Source organism: Rattus norvegicus, chromosome 19, assembly GCF_036323735.1.
Source record: "Rattus norvegicus strain BN/NHsdMcwi chromosome 19, GRCr8, whole genome shotgun sequence".
NCBI lineage: Eukaryota > Metazoa > Chordata > Mammalia > Rodentia > Muridae > Rattus > Rattus norvegicus.
The window spans coordinates 56,769,121-56,790,895 of record NC_086037.1 but is presented as its reverse complement, the minus strand read 5'-3'; the positions used below and the strand labels follow the sequence as shown (position 1 = coordinate 56,790,895).

At 47.7% G+C, this 21,775-nt stretch overlaps 1 protein-coding gene across 3 annotated transcripts; it reads left to right on the top strand.

Moving 5' to 3' along the window:
• The first annotated feature begins 619 nt into the window (after nt 1–619).
• On the top strand, nt 620–20,905 carry Chst5 (carbohydrate sulfotransferase 5). 3 transcript variants are annotated; one of them, XM_006255633.5, is made up of 3 exons: nt 620–771; nt 17,657–17,729; nt 19,050–20,905. In XM_006255633.5, exon 3 carries the CDS (start codon nt 19,065–19,067, stop codon nt 20,250–20,252), a length of 1,188 nt encoding a protein of 395 aa, XP_006255695.1. In that variant the 5' UTR covers nt 620–771; nt 17,657–17,729; nt 19,050–19,064; the 3' UTR covers nt 20,253–20,905. The 3 variants fall into 3 exon arrangements, with proteins under 3 accessions (XP_006255695.1, XP_006255694.1, NP_001100901.1); XM_006255632.5 differs by having other exon boundaries at nt 17,657–17,889; NM_001107431.1 differs by lacking the exon at nt 17,657–17,729 and having other exon boundaries at nt 624–771; nt 19,050–20,892.
• Nucleotides 20,906–21,775: the final 870 nt, after the last annotated feature.

The following is a 21,775-nucleotide window of genomic DNA, read 5'->3' as shown; positions in this document are numbered from 1 at the left end:
ACTTTATCTTGCCAAGTCGTACCCGGAAAAGCTGCATTGATATCCTCTCCCACCACAGATTTACAAGTCTCCCACAAAGTCCCGTCTTCTGCATATGCTTGGGCTCTCTGCCCTGTTGCTTATAAAAGGAGAAATCTACTTTACTGTTGAAATGTGTCCTGTGTTTATCTGGACCTGTTATCAACTCGGCACCTCTGGTAGAGGCGTGAACCCGGAGGGGATGGCAGCTGCTGCTCCCACTGCAAAAGCCACCTGTCCTTTCGGCCCCTCCCCACTCCTCTGTTGCTCAGGGGGCACCCGGGTCCCCCTGGCATCAAGGTGTCTGTTTGGATAGTTGCAAAGATGCCACCCTCAGAGGAGGGGGGCAAGATAAAGATTCAATTTCCTGCACAAGGGCCTTTTGTCCTTTGAGAAGCTTCTCCCCTCGGGACAGATTTTTCGGTCCATTAGTGGGCCGAGCGGTGGCTCTGCCAGCAGGCTGGACGATCCATCCCCACCCCGGGCAGGGGGGCGGTCAATGTTCCTAGAGCCCACCTGTGACCTCCCTCTTCCTGCCCTCGCCCCCCCTCCCCGTCCCCCGGGCGTGGCCAGACACGGTCCGGGTTGGGGAGGATAGAGGAGCTCCAGGCCAACTGGCTGCTTCCTTGCTCGGCTCCCGCCCTGGCTCCCGCCGGCGGCCCCAGGCAAAGAGCCACCACTCACTGAGCTGCTCATTGTATGCGCCCCGGGCGGGCAGCGCAGAGCAGCACAGAAGCGCAGCCGGCAGCGCAGGTAGAGCGGGGCCGGGCGGGGCTGCTCCAGGGTGGGGGGCCGGGTCTCCGTGATAACCTTAGGACCCCTGCACCCCAATATCTCGTTCTTACTGCTCTTCGGTTTCCGTCCCCCTCTGGAATTCCTATCTAGTTTTCTCCAAGTGTTTCCCATCGGTACCTCGAGATTCCCCAGGCCGATGTCACCGGATGTCCCTTCTTCGCTGTGGGATCTTAAGAACTGAGTCAGTCCCCGTGGATTCCCAGGGAAGAATAAGGATTGCTGCGGGGTGGAACTCGGAAAGGACCAGTCCTAGGAGACTTTGTTGAGCCGGTGGGGAGAGAGGTCTTCCTTCGGGCGCCAGGGCCAGTTCGTGGGCGAACACTAAGCTTTCTTCGGGTAGATGAGTAATCAGGTGGGCTGTTCCACCTCAAGGAGGAATTTGGGCTGACTACAAGTGCAGCTCTCGGAGCTCATCGGCCTGACAGCTTAGACAGGGTTGATGGCGGGAGAGAATGGTGTATGATGTGTGTAGAGACAAGTTATGGTTCGCAGAGTTCTTGGAAATGGTCCGTCCCCCAGGGGCTTCACCCCCTTCTTTCCCTCTCCCAGCTACCGGAGCATCACTTTAAGCTTGCTCAAGAGCTTTGTCACAGAATGCTTAAGATTAGTTTGGAACCCCATCCAGAATGTTGGCTTCTTCTGGCTGTTCAGCCTTGGACATAGTAGTGGGTTCTCTTGGCCCTCAGTATGTATGCTCCCCCAAAATGCTCCTTTCTCCTCCCTCCTAATGGGGAGTAGGAAAGAGAAACAAATTCAATTCCCTTCACATTTTGGAAGGAGGGCTTAAGGTTTCGGGGTTTTTAGGCTTGATTACTCTGTGCAATCCAGACTGTCCCTGAAGTCACTGTAGCCCAGAGTGGCCTGGTCGCAAACTCATAAAGGCTGAGGAGTGTGCTGTGATGCCCTTAACTAAATATATCAACCGCCTTCTTTTTTAAAATGAGAGGATTGAGGCTTGAACAGCAGGGGGTGAGGGGTGGGGACTGAGTTGACTGGAAGCCTCGGTGCATAAAAAGCTACATACAGGGTATAGAAGAAGACTGTGGGTGGGGTGACTCGTTAGAGTCTCATTTTACCAAAGTATCTGGCCCACAGTGGTTTAGTGACCGGCCTGCCATGGGCTATGAACCCAGTCTGACTTCAAAAGCCAGGCTTCCAGCCATTATTTCTTGCAGTCTTCTGTGCTGTCCACACTTGAGCTGTCTCTGCCTGTGCTTGCTGTCTTTTGTTAAAGTCATAGGGTTATCACGATCTGTCTGAACTGTTGTGCTGGGGTTTTTCTTATGCGCAGAATTTCTCTTAGGCTCATACAATGACCCAGGCCACATGTCTGGTGTTATTTTAAGTGCTTTAGAAATATGAGCATTCCAGTCTTGAGACCTAGCCCATAAGTTAGGGATTCTATTCTCTTTGGTTTTGTAGACTTAAAGTAATAAACAGGCACAGAGAGATTAAGTAACCTGGTCCCTCCGATGTAACAGGTTCTAGCTTCTAGCCTCATGGAGGACACAGGACATGTAGACTTGCAGGGACAGGAGTACACTGGATGGTACTGGCAGCATTCAGTATCACCTAAGATAAGTCCATATTGAAATTTCTCCTCTTATCTCTAAGATAGCTTCTAGGGATCCAAATCAGAATATGTCCTAAGATACCATTGACAGTTTTGAGTTCCTTTCTTCACAACTAGTTCCGTTTTAGTCATTGACCCGGGAGAATAATTTGCTCTTTTGAATATGAAGTCATTGGGAAGTTAATTGGAGGGCTGTGGCTGGTCTTTTGCTACTTCCGGGGTTCTTTTTCCCACCCTTTGTTCTCCCCACCTCCCCCCCACCCCCCCCCCCCGGGTTTCAGCCTGAATCACTAGATAGGAGACAAAGAGAGAGGTCCTTGAATCTAATTTCTTTTCTTAGTTCTTTGCTTATAGCTGGTCTTTACTATTTTGTGGGGTTCTTTTTTCCACCCTATATCCCCCATCCCCAGTTTCACCCACTATCACTAGATGAGAGAGAGAGAGACAGAGACAGAGAAAGACAGATCTTTAAATCTAATTTCTTTTTTTTTTTTTTTTTTTTTGGTTCTTTTTTTTTTCCCGGAGCTGGGGACCGAACCCAGGGTCTTGCGCTTCCTCGGCAAGCGCTCTACCACTGAGCTAAATCCCCAACCCTAATTTCTTTCTTTTTGTCTCTGCTTTGAGCACGACTACTAACAAACCACAGACAACCCACCCTCGATGACCACCAACCCCCGCCTAGTGGAGCTCTAGCATTTACACACCCTCTGAAAAGTTCCCAGAATTCCAAACGTCACACAATCACAGAAACTATTTGCAGCTGGTTAAACCTTGCCTCTTCAAGCGCACAGGAGGCAAGCAGTACACAGCCTCTGCGAAGCAACCCCCATCCCCACACAGGATATTAAAACAAAAAACACATTCTTATGGTATTCCTGTGCTTTTTGAAGAAGCCCAAAATTCCAGACTTCTCACTGCAGAGGGTTGTACATTTAACCTCAGAGACACAAGCCAGATGATCTGAGTTTAAAGACAACAAACATAGCGCCTTCCAGGCCAGACGGGGTTACAGAGTGCGACCCTGTCTCTAAATAAATAAATAAACAAACAAATAAACAAACATTAATAAATAAATTAGAGGCATTCTAGATGTCTCTATAAGTGCTCTGCCAAGGAAGCACAGGGACACGTTAAATGTACACCCTACATAACGTCCCGTGTGTTGCTATGGGGAGTTTCATAGTTCAGGATCCCTCTGTATGATTCTATGATCTTTAATAATTTTTTAAAATTTTTATTTATTTATTTTACGTATGTATGTACCAGAAGAGAGCATCGGATCCCATTACAGACGGTTGTGAGCCGCCATGTGGTTGCTGGGAGTTGAACTCTTAACCGTTGAGCCATCTCTCCAGCCCTGACTTTTAGTAATTCTTACGATATTTATTTTATGTGTATACATGTATTCCTGAGTGTAGCTATAGGCACCAAGTACATGAGGGAGCCAGGGGCTTATCTGCATAATCCTGGCTACCCAGAACTCGTTTTGTAGACCAGGCTGGCCTCGAACTCAGATCTGCTTGCCTCTGCCTCCTCCAAGTGCTTGGGTGTGCACCAGCACTGCCTAAGATAGTTTGTCTTCACTGATAATCCCTGACTCTCTAAGGCAGATCACACAGATCATATAAACTAGAATTTCTCTTTTTCCCCTAAGTCAGGTCACAGAAACTCGAATTCACCTTCCCCCCCCCGCCCCCTCTCAGAGTGTGCCTTGGAGCTACTGGTTGTCCAGAAACTGTCTGACCAGTTTGTGTAAAGTAGACAGATATCATGAGGGGTCTTGCTCTGTACCCTATACCCTGGAGGAAGGAATGCTGCACAGAGAAGTCAGAAAGAATCTAGACTAACAGGCTTTGCTGGGTTTCTCCACACAGCGTAGCATTAGACATAAAGGTGAGTGGTTTACAGAACCCAAAGGACAGAGTTCAGAGAGATTACTATAGGTCTGTGCACCTGGAGAGGACCATGAAGTTACTCCTTCTTTCCCACTATATATATTTCCCACCAAATACATATATATATTTATGTTTATATATATACATACATATATACATATATATATATGTATCCTTTGTAATAAAGTTCTGTGAGCCAGTCAAATAAATTAATTGAATTCTGGGAAGGAGTCATGGGAACTCTGATCTCTAGCTGGTGGGCCAACCAAGCAAGCTAGGGCTTGCTTAATTAACACCTACAGAAAGAAGAAGGGTCTTGGGAACATGGTCCTCCAACTGTGTCATTTTCCAATAGATGATGATTTTAGACAAAGTCTCATGTCGTCCAGGCTAGCCCTGAACTCCTGATCCACCTCTCATTATTTTATTATTTTTTTTTTTTTTTGGTTCTTTTTTTTCGGAGCTGGGGACTGAACCCAGGGCCTTGTGCTTCTTAGGCAAGTGCTCTACCGCTGAGCTAAATCCCCAACCCCTCATTATTTTTTTATTGCCAGGGAATTTTCTTTACTTATTATCATCATTATTATTTACTGCTATTATTATTAATGGTGGTGGTGGTGTGTGTGTGTGTGTGTGTGTGTGTGTGTGTGTGTGTGTGCATTGTGATATGTCCAAATGGAGGCTCATGCATGCTATGACCCACATATGGAGGTCAAAGGACAACTTTGGGGACATACCTCTCTCCCTCCACAATGGATTCTGGGAATCGAGCTCAGGTCATCAGGGTTCCACAGCCAGTGTTCACACCTGCTGAGCCTTCTCCTTGGCCCAAGGCAGAGAATTTTCTGTTGTGAGGTATACAGTCGTTTTGCTTATCATGATTGATATTTGAGGCGTTTCTGCTTTGAGTTTATTACACACAGCGTTGTTAGGAAAATTCCTGAGCAAGTTTTTTTTTTTTTGGTTCTTTTTTTTCGGAGCTGGGGACCGAACCCAGGGCCTTGCGCTTCCTAGGTAAGCGCTCTACCACTGAGCTAAATCCCCAACCCCCTGAGCAAGTTTTAAGTGGACATATGTTTTCACTATTATTGGGCCTATAGCCTGGATGGGAAGAACGGCATCATGTGCTGACTCCGTTTAGCCCTCTGAGGAACTGCCAGACTCTTTTTTCCACAGCACCATTTTCCGTTCTCGTCAGCACTGAATAAGGGCCCGACTTCTCGTATTTCCAGCAACACCTGTAATTTTAAAACTTCTGGCTCGGGCTTATAATATCAGAACTAGGGGAATGGGCAGACCATGAGCTCATAGTCGGCCTTGGCTACACAGCAAGTTTCTAGTCCAGCCTGGCTACATGAGACCATGTCTCAAAAAAAAAAAAAAGTTCTTAAAAATCCTCCCAGTCCCTCTCCTTTCCTCCCTCCCTCTCTACTTCCCTTCTTGCCTCCCCCTTCTCTTTTCTTTCCCCTCAACTGGCTTAGTACTACAAGATACTTTTTTTAAAAAAAGATTTATTTATTTATTATAAGTACACCGTAGCTGTCTTCATTCACACCAGAAGAAGACATCAGATCCCATTACAGATGGTTGTGAGCCACCATGTGGTTGCTGAGAATTGAACTCAGGACCTCTGGAAGAGCAGTCAGTGTTCTTAACCACTGAGCCATCTCTCCAGCCCCACTATAAGCTACTTAATCATTCTACTGTACCCCTAGTTTGCACTATCCCTTTTTCTTTTCTTTCTTTTTTTTCCTTTCTTTTTTTTTTTTTTTTTTTTCCCCAGAGCTGAGGACCAAACCCAGGGCCTTGTGCTTGCTAGGCAAGCGCTCTACCACTGAGCTAAATCCCCAACCCCGCTATTCCTTTTTCAAATTTCGTGGGTTTTCTTTTCTTTCTTTCTTTCTTTCTTTCTTTCTTTCTTTCTTTCTTTCTTTCTTTCTGACATGGTCTCACTATGTAGCCTTGGCTAGCCTGAAACCAGGTTTGTAGACCAGGCTGGCCTCAAATTCATAGAGCTCCACCTTTCTTTTTCCAGATGTATGTACCACAGAAGTCAGAGCTCAACTACTAGAAGTTGGGTCCTGGGGCTGGAGAGACAGTTTAGCAGATAAGAGCATTGGCTGCTTTTCCACAGGACCCAGAGTTCAATTCCCAGCACCCACGTGGCTGCTCACAACTGTCTTTAACTCCAGTTCCAGGGCTTCTGACACCTTCATGCAAACATATATGAAGGTAAAACACCAATGAACATAAAATAAAAATCAACATTTTTTTTAAAAAAAAGAAGTTGGTTCTCTTCTACTGTATGATTTCAGGGCCCAAACTCAGGTTGTCAGGCTGGCCAATTAAGTGTCCTCAGCCATTGGACCATCCTGCTCTTTTTTTTTTTAATATTTTATTTATTTATTATATATTATGATTACACTGTCGCTATCTTCAGACACACCAGAAGAGGGCATCAGACTCGTTTCAGATGGTTGTGAGCCACCATGTGGTTGCTGGGATTTGAACTCAGGACCTTGGGAAGAGCAGTCGGTGCTCTTAACCACTGAGCCATCTCTCCAGCCCCCATCCTGCTCTTTTACCTCAGCAGCTGTCCTACAGGGTGATTTGCATTTCCCTGGTGATTAGGATGTGCCTGTCAGTCATTTGTGTATCTTCTCTGGGGGCTGGGAAGGGAGGTCTTCTTTTTTTTTTTCTTTTTTTTTTTTTTCTTTTTTTCTGGAGCTGGGGACCGAACCCAGGGCCTTGCGCTTGCTAGGCAAGCGCTCTACCACTGAGCTAAATCCCCAACCCCATGGGAGGTCTTCTTAATCCTTTTCCTGGTCACAGGAACTCTTTGCTAGTCTAGGTATAGTCTCTCCTAGATATGTTATGTGTAGCTGTCTCTTCTCCTATCTGTTGTTGCCCCCTTGGTATCTGTACACTCTTAACCCAATTGGTATTACCTGGGGGTAACTTTAATAAGGTACTCAGTGGAAGGAAATGTGTGCTAAGCAGGTGATGAATCCTCTGAGAGCCTCTGCCCGGAAGGCTGTTAGAGTTCAGATTCTGACTCAGCTGCTGTGAGGATCCTTAAGGCAAATTAATCTTCCTAAACTTCAGATCCTGCTTCCTCATTGAACCCACTTCCTCATTTCAAGGATCATATCAGAAAACAGACAGGACTCGGCCTGCAGGAATCCCTCCACAAGTTGTATTTACTATGCTGCCTCTTTTTAACATCTATCTATCTATCTATCTATCTATCTATCTATCTATCTATCATCTATCTACCTATCTATCTATCCATTCATCCATCATCTTTATCTACTATCTATCTATTCATCTATCTATCATCTATCTATCTATCATCTATCTGTCTATCCATCCATCCATCCATCATCTTTATCTACTATCTATCTATTCATCTATCTATCATCTATCTATCTATCATCTATCTATCTATCCATCTATCATCTATTTATCTATTATCTATCTATTCATCTATCATCTATCTATCTATCTTTTCATCCATCTATCATCTATCATTTATTTTGAGGCAGAGTCTCTCTACCTCTGCAGGATGTAAAGTGAGAGCCACCATGCCCATCCACTGTGCTGCCTCCTGATCCACCACGAGTCTAGTTCCTCCCCTCTTTCTTTCCTCTCTCGGTTTCCTTTTTCTCCTCCGTTCCCTTTCCCCATCCATCCTTCTCCCTGAGAACATGCTGGCTTCATCCCAGCAGTTTTGCATGCCTGGACATCCTGGAGCTGTGATGTTTACTGAGCTCCTCCCCCAGAATCCGATGTGCCCAGCCACTGGGATTCCTGAGCAGGGATGACCTCCAGCTGATACCAAACTGAGAGAAATCTGAGCCTGCCAGTATTATGTGTCACTCCTTAGATGCCATGCCAGGGCAGGGACAGGCTGGTGACAGGAGCAGCTGTCAGTGGAGCTCAGCTGGAAGTCCCTAGGCTCCAGCTCAGTGCCTATGATATTTCTTGTTTCTCGGGTTTCCCCTCTGCAAACCAGGCAGAAAACAGCCACCCCAGTATCCCTCAGGCCATGAAATAGCCAGGGATGTCTAGGGATCGCCACTGAAAGAAATGCAGGGAGAAAGCCTAACTAATTACTCCTAATTAATTAGACTTGAATGGTGGGGTGTCTGATTTCAAAACATTTATTTATGTCATGTACGCATTTGGTCTCAGCTTACAGCCCAGGCTGCCCCGAAACTCATCAATTAGCCCAGGCTGGCCTCGGACTCGCAGCGGTACTCTTACCTAAGCCTCTAGAGGGCCAAGATTACAGGAGTGAGTGACCACTCCTGGCTCTCCTGTGGCCTTTCCACAATTGTCTTATTGAAATGCAGCACTTCAGAAAAGAGCAAAGAACACAGAGTGGAGAAGTATCCGGTGGGCAAGCATTCTCTCTGAGATGATTCCAACGAAATGTAGGGCAAACTGGTTTCAAACTGTCTGGTGATCCTCCTGCCTCTGCTTCCCAAGTAGTGGGATCACAGGCACGTGCTACCTTGCTGGCCTGATGGTGTTTTTTGTTTGAGACATGGGTCTTATTTAGCCGAGGATGGCCTAGAACTCCCCATGAAGCCCAGGCTGGCACTAAACTTCTGGCCTTCCTGCCTCCTCTTCCCAGTGCTGGGATCACGGGTGTGCCCCACCACACCAGACTGAGGTACTGTCTTTGATAAATTAGCTTCCCTGTGGAGAAATAGCATGGCCAAGCCCCTAGAAGCTCTGTGTACCCGCCAGCACCCACTGTCTAACCAGACCTCCTGGTTGTCACAGAAACTCAACTTGACTGGTTTAAGCAGAAATGGAATGCTTTCTCCAGTGGAGAGTCTGTACCCCTGGCTGTCAGCGTGCTTGGGGGCCTTCGTTATTTCTCTGGTCCGTTCTCTTCTCTTGGCAGTTTCCCTCTCTACCTTGGAGAGCGACAGGAGTTCTGTTCCTGTTCTATTTTTATTTTGTGGGTTTACTTATTTCATTTTATGTATACGAATGTTTTGCCTGCAAGTATGTCTGTGCCTGGTTCCAGCAGAGGTCAGGAGGAGAGGGAGTTCAGATCCCCCTGAACTGGGGTCATGGATGGTTGAGAGCCTCCAAGTGGATGCTGGGAATTGAACTCAGGACCTCTGGAAGAGCAACAAGTGATCTTAACTGCTGAGCCATCACTCCAGCCCAGGTGTTCCATTCTTTCCCCCCCACCCCCCGAGCTGGGGACCGAACCCAGGACCTTGCACTTCCTAGGCAAGCGCTCTACCACTGAGCTAAATCCCCAACCCCAGGTGTTCTTAAGTTACTTGTAGATGAGGCCAGGAGTTGGAAAGGTAGGTATGTAGACAAGCCAATCCTGGACTACGTGCCCCCTCAGTCACCAAGGATCAGCTGCCTCCAAACTGGTGATGGGTACTCACCAGAGGAGACTGCCTGGACATGGGTTTAAGCCAATAGAAAGTCCTTATTGTCTGGCTGGCAACTAAGCTCTTGGTGTTCAGGATCCCAGTGTGGCCCCAATCCTTTCTCTGGGTGAGCATTTAAGCACAAAAATCGTGTTCTAGGTCGACATACTTCAGTTAACAAGAACAAGTAGCCAGGAGGGGAACCACAGAAGCCTAAGGCAAGCTTAGTACATTTAGAGATGTTTCTAGAACTATAGTCCCAGCACTAGGGAGGCAGAGGCAGGCAGATGTCTGTGAGTTTGAGGCCAGCCTGGTCTGCAGAGCGAGTTCCAGGATAGCCAGAGAAAATCTGACTCAGAGAACAAACAAACAAAAAAAATCTTGACCCAAACTTAACTTGTTAGCTTTCTTTCATTACACTAGCAGTAACCGCCACAGCTCTTAGATAGGCAAGCCATCCCGTGGCTACAGAATCGAATCATTTGGACAGATAAGTCACAGGACATTTTAATGCCCCTAAACTTTTGGTTAAAAACCCCTTCTGTCTTTTGTTTCGTGGACAACAATATGAAAAGATTATGAGACATCTGAAAATGCTGGGGCTGGAGCCAAAGTCAGAGCTGGTTTTTTTTTTTTGTTTGTTTGTTTGTTTTTTAAAAGATTTATTCATTTATTATATATAAGTATACTGTAGCTGTCTTCAGACACACCAGAAGAGGGCATCAGATCCCATTACAGATGGTTGTGAGCCACCATGTGGTTGCTGGGATTTGAACTCAGGACCTCTGGAAGAGCAGTCAGTGTTCTTAACCGCTGAGCCATCTCTCCAGCCCCCATCAGAGCTGTTTTTACAGCCACAAGTATGTTTTGTCTTGTTTTGTTTCAGTCCAAATGAGGGGCTCAGTGACCCACTTCGTGCTAATGTATAGAGGCCTTGCTATTTCCATAAACTGGTATCCACCTAGAAACTCTTGAACCTGTCTCTTGGTCTTTGTAGTTGGGGTCTGAAGGATAGCAACCGTCCTACCCTGAGAGGGCTTCTCTACTAACTCTCCTTATCTGATAGCCACAATAAGTAGCCCTGCTACAAAACTGGCTTTTCTTAGCTGACATTTTGTGGCCCAGTGTCTGTAATTCTGGCTGCAGTCCCTCGGTGGCTTTTTTATCATCTGTTTTCCCAGGAAACCTCTGATGGAAGGGCAGGAAGTCTGCATTTAGCGTCTTTAAATCCTGGGGCAACCTGGTCGGTGGCCTGCTGCTATCTCACACTGGGTCTGTTTACTTAAAAGCAAAGATGGGGGTTGGGGATTTAGCTCAGTGGTAGAGCGCTTGCCTAGCAAGCGCAAGGTCCTGGGTTCGGTCCCCAGCTCCGAAAAAAAAAGAAAAGAAAAGAAAAAAAAAAAAAAAAAAAGCAAAGATGGGTTGACTCAGTCTGCCAATGGGTGGCTGAGGAACACACTTTACAGGTCCAAGAGGGTAGATACCTGTTTCTCTGGAAGAATCAGACTCATGAGAATCAGAGGCTCCAGTTTCCTTCCTCCTCGGTAGGAAGAGGCCTATTCCACAGTGACCGGCAGGGCACCAGGATGCCTGTCTATTTAAACCCAGCAATATGGACTGCAGTTTGCCCTTTTGTTTCCAGGATCGTTGGGTATTGTTTAATCTGAGAGGACACGCGTGAACTGGTTAGTTGAACAATTATAGTCCCAGGAAGTTGGTTTCTGCCCACAGCCCCGGGGAATCTTTGATGTCGGTCTGAGAGATAATCCAGTCCAATTGTATCTTTTGACTGAAAGCAGAACTTTCAGCTTGGAGATAGTCTTCTGACAATCTGTAAGTCTGTGTCTCATCTTCAGAGAAGGTAATGTGGCTTTCAGTTGCTGGGGATTGGTCTGGTGCTGTGTAAACTAAATGCTAAATTCTGAATCCCAAGATCTGGTTGTTCACAAGCTCACGTAGGTCAGCCTACGTTCCTCACCAGTGTAATTGGGAGCTGTCTCACCGGAAGCTCGACCCCTCTGCCTCCATTCCCCACCAGCCATTTAGCTCTCTCCAGCTCACCACCCTACCTATCTTTGGACTTGTGCTGCTCTTGGGAGAAATGTAAGCCATCGTTTAGGCTTAGACTTGGTTTTCAAAGGCCAAACCTGTCTGCTAATCTCTGGTGTGAGGCACCTTCCAGCTACTTCAGACAACCGAGACCTAGTTATACCTTTCAACTTTTCTAACTTTAAAAATGTCTGGGGCTGACTGAATGACAAAGGAAATCTTTTTTAGCAGATGCCTTTAATCCCTTTTAAAAGGACCTCCCGGAAAAAAAATTTTAAAGTCTTCCTCTTTGGTCAATGTTAGACAGAAGGGAAAATCGGTTCTGTCCCCCACTGTATTGTCTGGCTTCGGTCTCTCTGCCTTGCCCAGGGACTTTTTTTAAAAATAGATCATTGGTTTAAAGGGTGACATAAATCATGAAAGAGAAAGAAATTGAACTTTCCCTTTTCCATTGGGCTCAGCCCAGGGAAACTATGCCTTCCCCAGGGTTGCTAAGAGCAGCCATGAAGTGAAGCAGAGAGAAAGCTCAGTTGGGGAAACCATTTCTCCCTCCCTCTGTGCATTTTGCTTAGATGGTAGGGGTCCCCCAGTGAGAGGCCCTGCTCCTCCCTGCCTCCACACTGGGGTCAACCTTGACAGTGAGCAGAAATCAAGGAACAAAACAAGCAAGCACTTCGGCTCCTAAAGTGGGGCAGGTGAAGGTTCAGGAGGGGTTTCTCTTGGTGACCTGACAGGGCCAAAAGGATTGGGATCCCCAACAGGAGTGGACAAAGGTCTTAAGCTGGTTTGGGGGAGGGTCTCACACCAGGGAAAGCATCTGAACAATACAGGGAAACAGAGCTGACAGAAACACAGAGAAACACATACAGAGTGAGAGAGCGAGAGAGCAAGAGAGCGAGAGAGAGAGAGAGAGAACACAGAGGTATCCAGTGACATTTCACATGGATCCAGCCACATACCTGTCTTTCATGGCCAAACAGAAGGTGCCTTAACCAGACTTACCTGTGCAGGTGGCAGACCCCTCTGAGGCGTTAGGCCGAACATCTCAGGTTGCACACCTCCTAGGAGTTCCCTCACTACCGTATTCTTCCTTGCTTCAAGAGGCTCTGAGACTCTCTGTGTCTCAAAGTCAGGTCTCTGGCATCTTGCTAGGTCTCCAGAGGACCGTTCCGACGTAGGTTTAAGCCAATAGAAAGTCTTTACCAGACAGCCAACAACTACACTAGGTGTTTAGGATCCCGGTGTAGCCTCGAATGTTTCTCAGGGTGAGCTTTTAAACACAAAAACCACGTTCTCGGTTGACATACTTCAGTTAGCAAGAACAGTAAGCCAGAAGCAGAATTACAGAAGCCAAAAAAAGCAAAGTTGGTACGTTTAGAGACTTCCCCAGAGCTTCGGACTTTGATGGATTAGGCCTTTGTTTTAGTTTTGGCAGGTGGTGCAGTCTGCGTGCTGAGTTTTACAGCCTGAAATGGCTCGTCCATCATGGAGTCAGTTGTGCTAAGGTCTAGGGCCCTGCTACAAAAACCTGGGCACTTTGGAATGAATAAGCAAGGCTTCCTCATGGAAAAAATCTACATTTGTCTGGTTGGTTTTTGTTGGTGGTGGTTTTGTTTTTATTATTGTTGAGGTGGCTCCAGTTAGCTCAGGCTAGCCTTGAACTCCTGATTCTCCTGCCTCTGCCTCTCAGATAGTGGGATCACGTATCTGTGCGACACCATGCCTAGCTTAGAGGCTGTCTTGCAAAGAACATGTGCCTAATATGTACAGTCATGATCAGACTGCTCACGCATTGCCAAGTCCCATCCCAGACCCCTGAGAACTGACAGATTTTTTTTTTAAGATTTATTTATTTATTATATTTAAGTACACTGTAGCTGTCTTCAGACACACCAGAAGAGGGCATCGGATCTCATTACAGATGGTTGTGAGCCACCATGTGGTTGCTGGGAATTGAACTCAGGGCCTCTGGAAGAGCAGTCAGTGCTCTTAACCGCTGAGCCATCTCCCCAGCCCGAACTGATTCTTTTTTTTTTTTTTTCTTTTTTTTTTTTCTTTTTTTTTTTTTCTTTTTTTTTTTTTTCTTTTTTTTTTTTTCGGAGCTGGGGACCGAACCCAGGGCCTTGCGCTTGCTAGGCAAGTGCTCTACCGCTGAGCTAAATCCCCAACCCCGAACTGATAGATTCTTAAGAAAAACCCAAAACCACAATCCCAACCCTCATACTGCCTGTAGACGAGAAGAAGAAATGGAGTATGGCCCAGGGCGGAGTGGCCTGCCTTGAGAGATACTGGCAGTAGGTTACATCAGAGGAAGCTGAAATTATTCTATGTTGGGGACTACAGAGCCGAGGAAGGGTTTGGAGCCTCAAAGCTCTTTTGATGAACCCTGAAGTACAGGGTTCTGCATAGGAATTAGCAGCATATTTGGAAAGCTGGGCAGATGGGCACAATCGGGTTTAGATAGTCCCGAGGTGCCATCCAAGATGGTTTGGCAGAAGCAGAGGGGTAGATTAGACCAGAATCCCAGAAAGAAACAGCCGTGACCCTTCCAAGTTTGGGTGTCTGGGCTATTCACTGGTCTTTTGGCCATAGATAAGTCTTCTGATCACCCATCCCCCTGTTTTGTTATTATTATTTTTTAGATTGACTTATTTTTATTTTATGTGTATGGATGTTTTGCCTGAATGCATGTATGTGCACCGTATGCATGTGTGGTACCTGTGGAGGCCAGAAGAGAGAGCCAGATCCCCTGGATGGTTTTAAGTTGTGAATGTGGGGGGGCCTAGGGACCAAACCCCCGGGGTCCTTGACCTTGAAAGAGCAGCAAGTACTCTTTTTTTTTTTTTTTTTGGTTCTTTTTTTTTGGAGCTGGGGACCGAACCCAGGGCCTTGCGCTTCCTAGGCAAGCGCTCTACCACTGAGCTAAACCTCCAACCCCACAGCAAGTACTCTTAACATTGAAACTCTGTCTGTCTGTCTGTCTGTCTGTCTGTCTGTCTGTCTGTCTCTCTCTCTCTCTCTCTCTCTCTCTCACACACACACACACACACACACACACACACACACACACACACACACAAACCCTATTAGGTGGGTCCTAATGTCCATAGCTAGACTGTCAACTCCATGGTCAGAGTCTCTTCTGCACTAAACCCTCTGCCCTGAGGCTCTGGTTTTCCAAGTTCTCTCGTTTCTTTCTGCTTCTCACATTCCTTCTGTTTCTATCTCTCTCTCCCTCCCTTCATTGCAACTTTAGCAGATAAGGGGCTCTAATGGTTTTATTACAGATTTTATTTAGGTTTTGGTTTGCTTTTTTTTAAAAAAATATTACAATTTTTTTAAAGATTTATTCATTTATTTTATGCATGAGTACACTGTAGCTGTCTTCAGACACACCAGAAAAGAGCATCAGATCCCTTTACAGATGGTTGTGAGCCACCATGTGGTTGCTGGGAATTGAACTCAGGACCTCTGGAGGAGCAGTCAATGCTCTTAACCACTGAGCCATCTCTCTTTTTTTGAGACTGGGTCTTGTCCAGCCCAGATGACCTCAAACAAGCAATCCTCCTGGCTCATCCTCCCCAGTGCCGAGGTTACCTGCATGCGTTAACAGGTGTTGCTTTTATTCGTTTTACTATCAAAGATAAGAAACTTATTAAAAGGAAACACCCTCTTAAGGACATTGTGTGTCGTGGCTGTCAACTGCCTTTTAAAATCATATCTCATACATTTTTAGTACTGATTTAACCAGAAGTTTTAACAGGCATTTAAGGAAAAAAAATACATATGTATGTGTAAAATGGCAAAAGGCCAGAACAGACTCTAGATGATCCCCTGAGCTCAACACTACCTCTGAGCAGACAGATGGCCCAATGTTATTGTTTGCTTGCTTGATACAGGATCTAATGCCTACCAGCCTGGCCTCCAACTCTCTGTGTAGGAGACGGTGACCTCGGTAATACTCTTTGTTAGCACCAGTTAAGAGCTGGTAAGGGGGGGGGGGGGGGCTGGAGAGATGGCTCAGTGGTTAGGAGCACCGTCTGCTCTTCCAGAGGTCCTGTGTTCAATTCCCAGCAACCACATGGTGGCTCACAACCATCTATAATGAGATTTGGTGCCCTCTTGTGGCCTGCACGTGTACATGCAGCTGGAACGCTGTATACATAATAAATAAATCTTAAAAAAAAAAAAAAAGAAAAAAGAGCTGGTAAGGGTTGGGAGTACAGGCTCCTGCCTTATTGGGGGGGGGGTGGTGGTGGTGGTGGTGGTGGTGGTGGTGGTGGTGGTGGTGGTGGTGGTGGTGGTGGTGCTGTTGTTGAGAACTGGGCGCTTCTTCGTTGGCTAGAGTGGCTGGCCAGCAAGCCCCAGGGGTCTGTCTGTGTAGACCCCTCATGGTTGTGGTTCAGAACATGCCACTACAGTGGCTTTTTATGAGGGTTCTGGGGATATGAGTTTAGGTCCCCATGCTTGCTTAGCAAGCACCTGAATAAAAAAAACAAAAGCGAAAAAAACAAAAAACAAAACAAAAAAAACACTGGACGTATTTTTGTTTCATTTTGTTTTTATTCAAGTGTAGGAGGGGCTGCTGGGATTGAACTCACTTACTCTACCACCTACCATCAGCACCAGGTCAACGCTCTACTGCTAAGCGACACCAGTCCTTTGCTACTCTTTGCTGACTGGGTATTCCTCCAGTTGCCTCAATGAAAACGGATAAGGATTATTACCTCCACCTTCTAGGAATGTGGAGAGGGTAAAACTCAACTGTGAAGATAAAACCCTTATCACACCTCAGACTTGTACAGTGAACCTGTGTGGGAACCACGGAATCCTTAGGAGATAAGCCCAGGTAGGACCTGGGCGCTGAGAGACCGAGTGGCTATTTGAAGTCCTTCCAGGTCCTTGAATTTCAGTAGCAGGGTCAGATGGCACTGCTTCCAGTACATGAGTCACTTAAGCAGAACTCTGGCTTTCCTAGAACACAGGTGACAAACACCTTGGCTTGGGTCATGATGAAGTCCCAGCCGGGCAGCAGGAAAGACAGCTTTTAAGTAGTCTCTGCCCATCCCCCAAGACCTCCTGGTGAGAGGAAGGCTTGGGGAAGGGATGGGTTCCCAATTTAGACCTCAGCTCTTTCGCAGTGGCGCTGTTCATAGGAAGCAGGTGAGGTGGGAGAGAAATGTATGAAATCAAGGAGAAATCTTCCACTCTCTCCCTTTCAAAGAAAGGAAGTCTCCCATTGAAGGCAGAAGCAAAGAGGTACAGGGACGGAAAACTAAGACCTTAGACATTAGAGGTAAATCTATCTTAGAAGATATATAAGTGTCCTCTGGAAGGCTCATTGTCCCAGAGACCTTCCATGCCAAGCCCTCTTTCCTCACAGGTGTTTACGTCATCCCTCAAAGCAACCCTGAGAGGTTCAATGGCTGGACTTGGAAGCAGATGCCTATAATCCTAGCTCTTGGGAGGCTGAGGCAAGAGGCTAGAGTTCGAAGCCATGGGATGGGGTTTGCTGAAAGAGTGCTTCTGTAGCATGCATGAAAGCCTGGGGTTTCACACACACACACACACACACACACACACACACACACACACACCTCGCACATCAGGCAGGAGGATCAAAAGGTCACAGAATCAAGGCCATTCTCAACACTTAGTAACTTTGAGGCCCAAGATTTGCAGAAGGTGTTAGAAGCTTAGAGAGATCAAATCACTTGCTCCTGGCTTTATTGCTCTCCCACACGGCAGTCTGGGGACTCAAAGCCAGCCCTCTCTCCTCTTCCACCAGGAAAGACTATGTTCCTTCCTTCTCATTTGAAAAGCTGCCAATGGCGAGGTTCAGCCCCCGTCCTGGAGAGCTTTCTGGGAGCGGTGCTATCTCCCTTCTGGGGCTCTGACTAGTCTTCCTCCTGTGTTCACAGGCTCGAGGAACCTCCAGGTACCTCCCACGGGTTTGTGAGCAACACAAGCCAGCTCTCCCAGCCCTAGACAGCAGTGAGTACTCACGGCAGGGGAAGGGCCAGCAGCCTGCCATGGGCACGCCTCTGCTCTGTCTCTCTGCTTCTCCCACTTCACTGGGCTCTTCTGAAACCCATGGCTTCCAGAGAACATCCTCGGTCTAGAGGACGTCCTAACTTCAACACTTTCTCCCCAGGTGATGGCAGTGATATTGGCTATTTTATTTCTCTCTCTCTCTGTCTCTGTCTCTCTCTGTCTCTATCTCTGTCTTTCTATCTTTCTTTGTGTCTCTGTCTGTCTCTGTGTGTGTGTGTGTGTGTGTGTGTGTGTGTGTGTGTGTGTGTGTGTTGAACCTGGGGTCCCTGGGCATACCAGGCAAGAACTCTACCATTGAGCTATGTCTCCAGCCTTTTGTGCTTGCTTCTTTTCTTGACTGAAAGTCTCAGGTAACGTAGTAGACTTGCCTCAGCGCTTGCTAAGTAGCTGAGGATGACTGAACTTTTGATCCTCCTCCCTTGTTTACCATGTGCTAGGGTTCCTGGTGTGCAGTGTCATCCTTGGCTTATGCTGTGCCTGAGGTGCAGGGCTTACTTAGATACCCATGGTCCCTGTCCCCCCCCCCCCATTCCTTGTGTGTGTGGGGAAGGGTTGGTGCATACATATGTGGAAGTCAAAGGACAAGGACAATTTTGGGGAATCGGCTCTGTCCTTCCACCATGTGTATTCCAGGAATTTAACATGAGCTCGTCAGGAGTGGAAGCATGTGTCTTTACCTGCTAAGCCATCTCACCAGGCCCTGTTTGTTTGTTTGTTTGTTTGTTTGTTTATTTATTTTTAGAGAGAATCCCTGTTTATTTTTAATATCAAAAATTGTGCAGCTTGTTAATTAAAATAAAAATCATACGGCCTGGAAGCACACCGTGGTCTTCAACCATGGGAGTTACTACACTCTCCTTCCCCTAAGCTTCCTTTAGTCATTCCACACAAATCCTGGAAGCCAGATGCTTGCTTGTGTTATCCCCCTTTAACAGATGAGTAAATAGAGTTTGAGTGAGATTGCCTGGTCCTAAGATCACAGAGCAGGAAGTAAAGAGGCAGGATGCTGAAAAGCCAGGGCAGCATAAGTGGGAATCTTAAGCAAAAGGCAGGAATTTTGTTTGAAAAAATTAGTATTTGCTAAACCAGGTGTGGTAACACATACCTGAAATGCCGGCACTTAGGAGCCAGAGGCAGGAGGAACAGAAGTTTAGGGTCCTCCTTACGAATTCACATAGAGCACAGCTTGCACCAGGCAGAAGTTGGGCCTGGGACACAAGTTCGGGCCGCAATTCCTAACCCTGCCTCTCTTTTTCATAGGCTCTAGCCAGAGGCATGCGGCTACCCCGCTTCTCCAGCACTGTAGTGCTTTCGCTCCTGATAGTGCAGACCGGCATCCTGGTCTTCCTGGTCTCCCGGCAAATGCCATCATCCCCAGCAGGCCGTGGGGAGCATGTGCATGTGCTGGTGCTGTCCTCCTGGCGCTCGGGCTCGTCTTTCGTGGGCCAGCTCTTCAGCCAACACCCGGATGTCTTCTACCTGATGGAGCCAGCTTGGCACGTGTGGGATGCGTTGTCGCAGGCCAGTGCCCCCGCGCTCCACATGGCCGTGCGCGACCTGATCCGTTCAGTGTTCCTATGCGACATGGACGTGTTCGATGCCTACCTGCCCTGGCGCCGCAATATCTCGGATCTCTTCCAGTGGGCAGTGAGCCGGGCGTTGTGCTCGCCTCCAGTCTGCGACGCCTTCGCTCGGGGCAACATTAGCAGCGAGGAGGTGTGTAAGCCTCTGTGTGCAACGCGGCCCTTCGGCCTGGCTCAGGAAGCCTGCAGCTCCTACAGTCACGTAGTGCTCAAGGAGGTGCGCTTCTTTAACCTGCAGGTGCTCTACCCCCTGCTCAGCGACCCTGCGCTCAACCTGCGCATCGTGCACCTAGTACGCGACCCGCGGGCCGTGCTACGTTCCCGAGAGCAGACAGCCAAGGCGCTGGCACGGGACAATGGCATCGTCCTGGGTACCAACGGCACATGGGTGGAGGCAGACCCCCGGCTGCGCGTGGTCAGCGAGGTGTGCCGCAGCCATGTGCGCATCGCAGAGGTAGCATTGCACAAGCCGCCGCCTTTCTTGCAAGATCGCTACCGCCTGGTGCGCTATGAAGACCTGGCCCGAGACCCGCTCACCGTAATCCGTGAACTCTATGCCTTCACTGGTCTGGGTCTCACGCCGCAGCTCCAGACTTGGATTTACAACATCACCCATGGCTCGGGGCCAGGCGCACGCCGTGAGGCCTTCAAGACCACATCCAGGGATGCGCTCAGTGTATCCCAGGCTTGGCGCCACACACTGCCCTTTGCCAAGATTCGCCGGGTCCAGGAGCTGTGCGCGGGTGCACTGCAGCTGCTCGGTTACCGGCCTGTGCACTCGGAGCTTGAGCAACGGGACCTCTCTCTGGACCTCCTGCTGCCACGAGGCATGGACAGTTTCAAGTGGGCGTCGTCCACGGATAAGCAACCGGAATCTTAGAATTTTAGCGGAGAGAGCCAGCTCTGACATTAGGGTCTATTGGAGTATGATAAAGGGCTTGGAGAACTCAAAAGCAAGTGACCGGAAGTGGGAGTGGTCTTGCCCTGTATCAGGAAAGGATGGAGTCCAAATCCCACATTTCGTTTTGTCCAGATTATAGTTTTCCTTTGGGTCGGTCCTTTAGGATTTGGATTCCCATCAAGTACTGTCGATGGAAAGTGAAAGTGTCCACTTCCTGAGGTCACAGAGGCAGCCAGACACCTACTGAAGCACTTCCTTTCTCTTTGACTTTCTCCCCCCTTTGGTCATACCATGGTGTCCCAGGTCTGGTCAGGAGTGGAGGAAGGGCGCTGCTATGGGGTGGCTCCTAAAATTTGTGCACCTGCCCCTCATTGGCTCGCCCTGATGTCTGCCCATCTCTGTGCCCTAGCCCCCCTGGACAGTTATGTGCACGGTCAAGGAGGAATCGGAGAGGATGCCTCTGTAGTTTCCCCTTAGATTCTCTGCCTGACCTTCTAGGAGGGAGCCTTGGCGTATACCCCATGCCTGAGGACGACGGCTTTTTAATGAACCTTTGGTTTGTCCTGAGATGAAAGATCCTAATTATGGAAATAAACATCATAAATACGCTGCGTGATCCAGATTAGAGCCTATCGCATGTGAAAAGCATCTCTTTTCTTTGAGATTTATTTATTTAATTTATTTTGAGTACACTGTCGCTGTCTTTGTTCACACCGGAAAAGGGCATCAGATCTCATTACAGATGGTTGTGAGCCACCATGTGGGTGCTGGGAATTGAACTCAGGACCTCTGGAAGAGCAGCCGGTCCTCTTAACCACTGAGCCATCTCTCCAGCCCCTTGAAAAGCATCTTAAGAAGTCAGAGGACTGGGGTTGGGGATTTAGCTCAGTGGTAGAGCACTTGACTAGCAAGCACAAGGCCCTGGGTTCGGGCCCCAGCTCCGAAAAAAAGAAAATTAAAAAAAAAAAAAAAAAAAAAAAAAAGAAGAAGTCAGAGGACTTGTTCAAGGTCACATTTTAAGAAAAATAAAGGAAGGAGATGGATTTGCCCTTTGCTCTGGGACCGCAGTGGGTAATTCGGGTTTTCATAGATCTGCCTCCTATCAGCACTAATCCCTAGATATACTTTTCCCCTAGGAATACAGCTAGGGGGAAACAGGAAATGCTAAGATTCTGGGCCTACAGCCGAGAATTGAAAAGTTATGATCTGGGGAAGCCTAGAAGGAGGCAGTGAGAGGAGAGAACTGGGGAGGTCTGAGCAGCAAGCCAAGCATAGCCAAGAGTGTCTGGGGGGCTGGTGTGGGCAGGTCATGGCTTATGGTTGGTTCTGCCGCACCTTTATCCTTTCAAGCAGAGTGAGAGCACTTTCTGCAAACCACACCCAGCTCTGACAGCAAAGGGCTCTTTTAAGGGATGCTGGGCATGCAGAGAGCTTAGCCCCAAACTCGGGAAACAAGAGCCGGCAAGTGTAGAGTAAATGTTTATAGGAAGAGAGGGCTTCCT

Excerpts from the sequence above, each read along its gene's own strand:
- Chst5 (NM_001107431.1), top strand. The coding sequence starts at position 718 with ATGCGCCCCGGGCGGGCAGCGCAGAGCAGCACAGAAGCGCAGCCGGCA. Across the intron at positions 772-19,049 it reads AAGCGCAGCCGGCAGCGCAG|GCTCTAGCCAGAGGCATGCG; the intron begins GTAGAGCGGGGC and ends TCTTTTTCATAG.